Raw genomic sequence first — 8,522 nt, forward strand, 5'->3', positions numbered from 1 at the left:
CTTCTGGTGTCTACACTACATTTTACATTGTGTGCCACCAGGTTGGATTTCACAGGAGATCTGCTGGATTGCTTTACGGCACAAAGGGAGATTGCTTTACAGCACCGAACAGGAAGAGGGCTGCTGTTCTTCTAACACAAATAGAGCTAAAGCTTTCAGAGTTTCTCGCGATGGCAGATGCTGGAATGAGTTAAAAGCCCATGGAAACATCACTTCCAACATGTAAAGTGAAAAACCTTTGTCTGATGAAGCAACATCCTCTTCATGGCAGGAATATATGGGGTTTATGGGAAATGTGGTCTTAATTTTGAGAAATTTGAGACTAACAATATCACTGCCATGAAATTAAGGGTCTTCTTGACCATGGTCTAATTTCTTAATGGCAATTATACCAATGTGTCACCATTAATTTGACAATTATTGACTTGCCATTTGACAACCTCTACTTCAAGCTTATGGCTACAAATTACCAAACACCCTGCACTCCTTTCAGTTTTCATCCCCCCTCACTGTCTTACTCAGATATGAAAGGAAACAGAAATTGCTAGTACCAGCAAATTCACTTTCCCTCTTGCCTTTAATTCAAATTCTCTACTGCAGTTATATAGACAAGAACATTATTTTATGTTGCAAGAATCACTTAAAATCCCGATACCCGATAAAATATTGTTGTCTGTTGTAGCCTGAGTACCTTGAAAAACGCCTTGAATGTATGTTTTTGTCCCTTGTATTTTTCCTGTTCTCCCCTCCCCCTATTTCTCTCCCTGCTTCCTCTTTGTTTGCTTGAACCACTTGATCCTGTCGTAGGCGCCTCGTCCCCTCCCAGCGACAGCTGCGGCTCTGTGATTGGCTTCTTAAGGAGAGAGGCGGGACTTGGCAACTGCCTGTGATCTTTTTGTCGCTCGGAGATCAGCACCGACGTCAGTTTCAGTAATAGCCGGAGACCGAGGAGGACGGAAGCACATATTTGCTTCAAACGTTTTCTACAGCTTTTAGATCCGTATAAATAACCCTTTTTATAAGTACATACACACAGGGAATATTTTAACCCAACGGAAGACTCTCGTAATCTATCCCCGGACCAGGAAAGCGAAGGGAATAAAGGATTTTCTCGCCGTCTCCTCTCCTTCCTGCTCTGCCCTTTGTTTTTTACTGCTGCGCTTGAGCAGGCGACCGGCAGCGCCCCCTGCGAGCTACAAGGGAAGAGCAGAGGATAGGGAGCCAAACGAGCGGCCGAGCCTCTTGCCTCCCTCGCGCCGTGGGTCCCCCCAGCTCAGCTGTCCGATGCGGAGTGAGGATGAGTCCCGCTCTGGAAGCCCTCATGCAGGCGGACGGGACACCTTATCCCGGAAAAGGGGTGATGCTTGAACCCTTCGTGCACCAAGTGGGAGGCCACTCCTGTGTGCTGCGATTTGGGGAGCAGACAATCTGCAAGCCCCTCATCCCCCGGGAGCACCAATTCTACAAGAGCCTCCCCCCCGAGATGAGGAAGTTCACCCCTCAGTATAGAGGTAAGAACCTCACCCCAAACCTTGCGGGTTGTACCAAGCATCAACCCACCCATCAAGTCAAGTATGTGTGTTTTTGAGTGATGTGCACAGTATTTCTCTGCTGTTCTCCTGTCTGTCTGCCTGTCTCTCTCTCCTTGTCCTCATCTCTCTACTGATATATTGCAATGCATTGTGCAATATTGGCTGTATTTAACATTACAGATGGCGGACGATGGTGGTGCTACAGCACAAGGAGATTATTTTTGCTGGGGGAGGGGGGGTCTGATGGATTGCTATAAGAGCCCAAAGAACATGACACACACACACACTACTAAAATGTCTTTCGTTGATAACCGTAGATAGTTGATTTCTTCTTTTCAGCGGCCACTCGGACACGGTGTGACTTGTGTACTAGTGTCACTCATGTTGGGGTCATTGGTAGTGTGGATGTGACCCTCTGCTTTTAGAGCGGGGGCGTAAGCGGCCTCCTTGCTGACAGCCTGACTACCTGCCAGGAGGATGAGTGGCCAACGCTCTGAGTGTCGTGTCTAGCTTTTAAGAGGGCTTCGGTTTCAGGATGGGATAGAGTTGCAGGAGGATCAAAAATAAATAGGACAGATCATTAGAGGAGAAGCGCTGAGCCGTGGAGATTTCCATGTCTGGTTTCAGGTCCATCACAGAAACATACATGCAAATACACATTTTGGCCTAACCACACACACACTAACACTATACACCGGGTGGAATATCATGTTCCAGATTGTCTCAAAGTCCACAGTGTTGTATTCAGCGCCCTCTTATATTGGCACACACAGACAATCATACACAGTACATTGATACGGACATCAGGCCCACGGCGGGCCTGATGACGGAGGTAGGACACACGCGATGGTATCCGACTCCTCAGAAATGCAGCGTGGGACTATAAAAAGACCTGAGATGAGGAGTGGGATTTGGAGAGCTGATAGTAGAGGACTTCTGGTGCCTTGGGGAATGTTCCACATCATTGACACACTCCTCCTGCCTCTCTGTGTGTACATAAGATATATAGGCAGGTAGAAAACATGATTTTTTTAAAAAGGGACACTAAGTAATTAATGAGTTTTATCGACCCCTACTGGTGAGGAAGGAAGTGCAAAAACATCAAATGGTCTCTGGCTCAGTTTACGGTGGCCTGTAATCAGTAGTGTAGTCACACTTTAGGGACATTTTCATGAAGTGCACTGATGAGGTGAATCCAGGCAAAATACATTATCTCTTATTGATTTCCCTCATTAAGAGAAGCAGAGGAGTTAGAGAAGGATTTTTAAGCTTTGAAACAACTGACATGTGGATTGTGCAAAAGGGGCTGCAACTCCATATCAGGAAGATGTCCCTAATATTTTGTACATTCAGCGTATATATCACAATGCAAAATATTGTAATAACACTGCTTTGTCAATTTGCTTTTTTGGCTTGAGAAGGAAATGTCTTGTGATGCCATCACTTATGGGGGGAGTTGTGTTTGGGGTACGGGCCGGAAAGTCAGCTGTGAAAGCCAGAGTCTCAGCTGGTATTGATATTGGAACTCCATCAAACCCCTGCAGCTATATTTTAGTCATGTTGTGCTATGGGGCAGTAAAAATCTTCCTTATTGAACCTTTTAGCAGTAATGTCTGAACACCCACTGCAAATAAAACAATGACTCACAAGTTCCCACACTGGCTCACGCAGAGTGATGACAGTGCAGCTCTGAGAGGAGAGAACGGTCAGGAGAGAGTTAACAGCCTGAGAACTCTGCAGGAGCATGACGTCACTGCGCATGACATCAGCCAGGGCTGAGGCTGCGGAGGAAAGATGGATGCTGGGTCCTCGGGGCCGCCATTTAACACGCAAAGCCACAGAGTATTATTTTTTAAACACCAGCTAGTCTCATCTTATGGTTAATTTATTTTTTTCCTGAGTAAACTGTTATTTGTTCTTGTATTGTTATTCAGTGGCGATTGTATATCGTGAATGAAGATGTGAGGTTTATTATGTTTTGAATCAGAATCAGAATCAGAATCAGAATCAAGTTTATTGCCAAGTAAGTTTTCACAGTACAAGGAATTTGCTTTGGCATGGAGGTGCATACAATAAACATATGGGATGCTGTATCCATATTTCTGCCACTTCCTATCTCGATCCGTTTTCTCCCCATCCCTCCCTCCTCTGTCTGTGGTTTGTCTGTATCAGCTCCTGCAGCTGTGATGTTTATTCGCAGTGTGACGCCTCCCCCACCCTGCACAGAGACGTGCAGTACACAGGCCCTTCTAGGGACTTTTATTAGGGTGAGGGGGGGTACTGGGGCGCATGTTTATGGATCATATCATAAATTACCACTGACATTAAGGTGCAGTGTGTACAGTGTTTCTTTTATTGTTTAGACTGTTCTAGAAACATCTGTTAGCCCCATTCCCCCTCTTTCTCTGGTCTGTTTTTGATTTGTCAATTTTTTATTAATAATCTCTTCTAAACAGACTATATAAAACAGCATGACACACCTGAAAGGAACCGCAACATGGACTTCAAATGTTTGTGCAAACAATCACTTTTTTTTTTAGGGCTGGATTATTATTCTCCTGTGGGAATAGACTGATTGATATGCCATTGAATCATGGCATATTTGTGAATATCTCTATTGTGGTTGTGCAGCCATTTACAGTTGTATCAGTTTATTTTGCTGTTGTTTCATGATTGTTTGTGGGTTTGAAAAGAGTTACTTGCACTTTGTTTTCTCATCATGTCATTGCTGACAGCTCTAAATCTCTGTATTATGAGTTATGTCTGTTTCATAAGGCGGTGTGTGGTCGTTGCTTAATAAAGGTCCTGGCCAGTCTCACACATCTCAGCCTCTTGTGGTATTTTGTGTCTGTCTTTCCTGGTTTGAGTTATATACACTCCTAGTGCTCCGATTACACGACATCTGCTGTTGATGCTATCGAATGCTACCTTCTTGTTTTCCTCTTCCATCTATTTCTCTCTGCTATATCTCCTGCCTCCATGGAATATGCGTGTGTGTGTGCACATATGAGTGGCTGTCTGGATGTGTCTTATTTCTTTGCAGAAATGGGTTTTAAAGAGCGGAGACAACAGTTGGTAAGGGCTGTTCTGGGAGGTTTTGGCTAAATTATTATTAGTATTATTATTACAGCATGTAGAAATAACAACTTCTCTCTCTTTTCTATTCCTCCTTGTCTCTCTCTGTCTCTCAGGTGTAGTATCAGTCAGCTTTGAAGAGGATGAGGAAGGGAACCTGTGCCTCATCGCCTACCCCCTCCACAGCGAACCAGGGGACCTGGAAAACAAGGACCCCTCTGCAGACTGCGAGCCCAAGAGCAAGATGCTGAAGTGGGGCAACAAGAAGCAGTCCTCTTTGCTTCTGGAGAATGACAACTACAGCAAAGACAGGGCCCGACAGATCCGCAAGGAAGACAAGATCATGAGGTGAGGACACACTCGCCTTTGCACGCTAATGCAAATCATAGACACTGAGACGCATCATAAATGAGTTGTATAATAACAAAGCCATCCTTATATTTCTAATACGCTTCTATCTGTGTCCCTTGTGCAGTTATAATCGTGACGAGGTGCAGCAGCAGCAGGCAGAGGTGCTCTACTACAGCCTGGAGAAAGGCAACGTGGTGCCACAGATCAAACACAACCCCTGGAGTCTCAAATGTCACCAGCAGCACTTACAGAGGATGAAGGAGAATTCAAAGCACCGCAACCAATACAGTATCCTTTCACTGAGCAAATGCCAATTATCTCAGTCTGCTGTGGAGTACGCATTCGGCCATGTTTGCATAAACTATGAATTGATAGTGGGATTGGTCTTGCCTATTAACATAAAGATGTACTGTATGTTAGTTTATAGTCTTTTGTTGTTACTTGATCCTTGACTCACTCACAGAATTCATCCTTTTGGAGAACCTGACATGGCGCTATGCAGTACCATGTGTCTTAGACCTGAAGATGGGAACACGGCAGCATGGGGATGATGCATCAGAGGAAAAGAAGGCCAATCAGATCCGCAAATGCCAACAGAGCACATCTGCTTCCATTGGAGTGCGACTTTGTGGCATGCAGGTACAGCATGGAATGGCACACAGAACTAGGGATGGGTATTGTTTAGATTTTGCAGATACCGGTGCTAAAATAATATTTTTTTAAATGGTGCCGGTGCCTAAATGGAGCACGATATCTTCTTTAAAATAATGCGCAAACAACAACATTAAAGGACAACTTTTTTTATTGCTAAGGCAAAGAAATTAAACAATATATTAACTGTTAAACTGTTTAAATTATACTTATAAATAAATCCAAAACACTATTAACAAATGTACATAATAAAAAAAACCTAACCCAACTACAATAATTGATTTAATATTCGGCAGCTCAGGCATTGTATTTTAAAGTGGCACCAAAATGAGGCACCGAAATCTGTGTTAATTTGCTGGCAAAAGTTAAATTGTTAATGTTTGGAGCTGTAGTCCTCATGTTTGTGTGTGACCCCTGCAGGTGTACCAGTCGGACTCAGGCCAGCTGATGTTCATGAATAAGTACCACGGCCGTAAGCTGACCCTTGCAGGCTTCAAGGAGGCCCTGTACCAGTTCTTCCACGACGGGCACCGCCTGCGTCGCGAGCTGCTGTCCCCGGTGCTGCGCAGGCTCAGAGAAATGCAAGCCGCCCTGGAGGCCTGTGAGTCCTACCGCTTCTACTCCAGCTCCCTGCTCATCATCTACGATGGAGAACCTCCCAGAACTCCCACTAGACCCAGGCACCGTGGTGGAGAAGAGGGCGATGAGGATGAGCCCTCAGATGAAGAGGAGGAGGAAGACGAGGAGGAGGAGGAAGAAGAGGAAGGGGCCTTTGGTTTCCCTCGCTCCTCTTCAGCAGGTGGCAGCGGCGGTGTGGCAGGAGGAAGCAGCAACAGCGGCAGCGGTCGCTCGTCCCGCAGCACAGGAGAAGCCAGCAGCCCCGCTGTGGACGTGCGCATGATTGACTTTGCCCACACCACCTGTCGTCACTATGGGGAGGACAGCGTTGTCCACGAGGGCCAGGACAGTGGCTTCATCTTCGGCCTCCAGAACCTGATCACCATCATCTCCCAGCTGGAGGATCACAGTGCTGATTAAGGCCGGACTGGAGCCACCATGCTCTGAAACTCAAACCTGGGAATAGCACGCTGAGCTGAAGCCCTGCTCCTCCAAAGGTGCATTGTCCTTATGCCTACATAGGAGTCTGTCGCTCCTCTACTTGGAGGCGGGGGACTGGGACTCCTCTGGGTCAGGGGAAGATCCGTATGGTTGCTCCTGCACTCTCCCTAACCTGCCATGGGACAGGGCTGCCTGTGCTCTTACTTGCACTTTTCCCTGTTTCTGGGACAGCTCCTTTTCTTTGTTATAAGTGGTAGGAGAAATCTTGTATGAGACCGAGGTCTCTTAATAGACACAGGGACTCCTGTAGCATCCTAGAACTCTCCTCCCCCTCTTCTCTGTTACAGATCAGTTTCTTTACTGTAAGTTCTCTCTGAGAGAGAAAGAGTGAGAGTGAGGCAGAGAAAATTGAAGCTCAAGTGTAGTTCTAGGAGCCTGACTTGGTGCTTTCCCTGGGAAGCGACAATTTTTCTTTTTTTATGAAGTTTTGACTGCCGTTCCCCAACAGCACAGCACATATTAGTGGGGGACTGACTGTACAAGCTGACCTCGGCTGGCTAGGTCAGCAGCCTTGTAGCAATTGACAACTTAAGCTTCTGATATGTCAAACATTTGTTCTGGTGTCTCTCAAGACCCTAGTAACAACAGTTGGGCACTTGGATTTACAGCATCAACCCGTTTTGTGGCGGAAGAACAAGATAATATAGGTGTAGAAGAAGGGATTTGCCTTTTTTCAGCCATTTCTCTCCCCTGAAATACTTTGCCTCTAGACAAAAGACATTTTGAAAGGGGATTATAAGGGGATAATATCCTTGTTTTGTCACTTTCTTTGTTTTTGTCTGATTTACTCCTCTTCATTCCTTAAATGGTGACTAAAGAAGAGAATATATTGATAAGAACACTAGATACAAAGACTATATAGAGACGTTATTTATTTGAACTGTTTGTTAAAATAAAGAAAGAAAAGAAATGGAGACAAAGACTACATTCCATATTACCACTCTAAATGTTCTGTTCTGATATGGACTTTGATGAATTTTGTTATTGCAAGTGCAGATACCTCTCTCTTGTATACCTGTGTGTCAACAGTGTCTTGGAAAATAAAGGCATTTCTTTGTGGTAAAAAGTACTATTTGGTATCAATTTGTATAGCTTGTGTGTGTGTGTGTGTGTGTGAAGGTTTTTTTTTTTAATGTGGAGAAAAGAATGTGCATTCAGTGGGCAGGAATAGGCGGAGTGGGGAAGTGCTGAATGAGAGCAGGATGCTGCATACCATGACCTGTGAATGCAGATGTAGACTGGTGGTAATAGGGGTGCAATGCTGTGGAAAGTATGAGTCACCCTCTCTGTTAGATATTAGACAAGATTTTGAAATCCTGCCATGACCTTGTCATTCCACTGAGGTTCTTCAGCTCTCCTTATACAGGACTAACACACTTTCAACCCTGAACCTGTGTGATGAAAAAGAAGCACCCTACGCATTAAGATGATCGCAGCATGAATGTGCCATCGAAAATGTGCCATCTGCAGGAACTATTGAGTGAGACTGGAGCAAGATCCCTGTGGAACATTTCCAGCACCTTGGTGAATCCAATGCCTCAAAGAATTCAGGCTGTTTTGGAGGCAAAAGGGTACCAGGTACTAGCTAGGAGTACATTATGCTGTATTTTTAGTTCCATCGCACCAATAGACATAGTGGTCAAAGTATCTACTTTCAGACCAAGGTGACCATTAATGACATAGTTTTGAACTTTGTTGAACTCACTGTTGAATGTTGACCAATCTGTCCAAATTCGGGGGATCAATTTGGGCCACCTTGGAATTATCTTTAAATCACCCAGTCAGACAATGTTT

The 8,522-nt window shown here is 45.0% G+C and overlaps 1 protein-coding gene across 2 annotated transcripts; it reads left to right on the top strand.

Annotated features, from left to right (window-relative positions):
• Window positions 1–941: 941 nt before the first annotated feature.
• Window positions 942–7,806, top strand: ip6k2b (inositol hexakisphosphate kinase 2b). 2 transcript variants are annotated; one of them, XM_071536760.1, is made up of 6 exons: window positions 942–1,511; window positions 4,724–4,955; window positions 5,083–5,246; window positions 5,422–5,597; window positions 6,030–6,393; window positions 6,478–7,806. In XM_071536760.1, exons 1-6 carry the CDS (start codon window positions 1,298–1,300, stop codon window positions 6,645–6,647), a joined length of 1,320 nt encoding a protein of 439 aa, XP_071392861.1. In that variant the 5' UTR covers window positions 942–1,297; the 3' UTR covers window positions 6,648–7,806. The 2 variants fall into 2 exon arrangements, with proteins under 2 accessions (XP_071392861.1, XP_071392860.1); XM_071536759.1 differs by having other exon boundaries at window positions 6,030–7,806.
• The last annotated feature ends 716 nt before the right edge of the window (window positions 7,807–8,522 follow it).

Source organism: Centroberyx affinis, unplaced genomic scaffold (assembly GCF_046629955.1).
Source record: "Centroberyx affinis isolate AG114_WGS23_722 - 3 ecotype Tasmania unplaced genomic scaffold, CSIRO-AGI_Caff_v1 ptg002933l_1, whole genome shotgun sequence".
NCBI lineage: Eukaryota > Metazoa > Chordata > Actinopteri > Beryciformes > Berycidae > Centroberyx > Centroberyx affinis.

Excerpts from the sequence above, each read along its gene's own strand:
- ip6k2b (XM_071536759.1), top strand. The coding sequence starts at position 1,298 with ATGAGTCCCGCTCTGGAAGCCCTCATGCAGGCGGACGGGACACCTTAT. Across the intron at positions 4,956-5,082 it reads AAGGAAGACAAGATCATGAG|TTATAATCGTGACGAGGTGC; the intron begins GTGAGGACACAC and ends TCCCTTGTGCAG. Across the intron at positions 5,247-5,421 it reads AAAGCACCGCAACCAATACA|AATTCATCCTTTTGGAGAAC; the intron begins GTATCCTTTCAC and ends ACTCACTCACAG.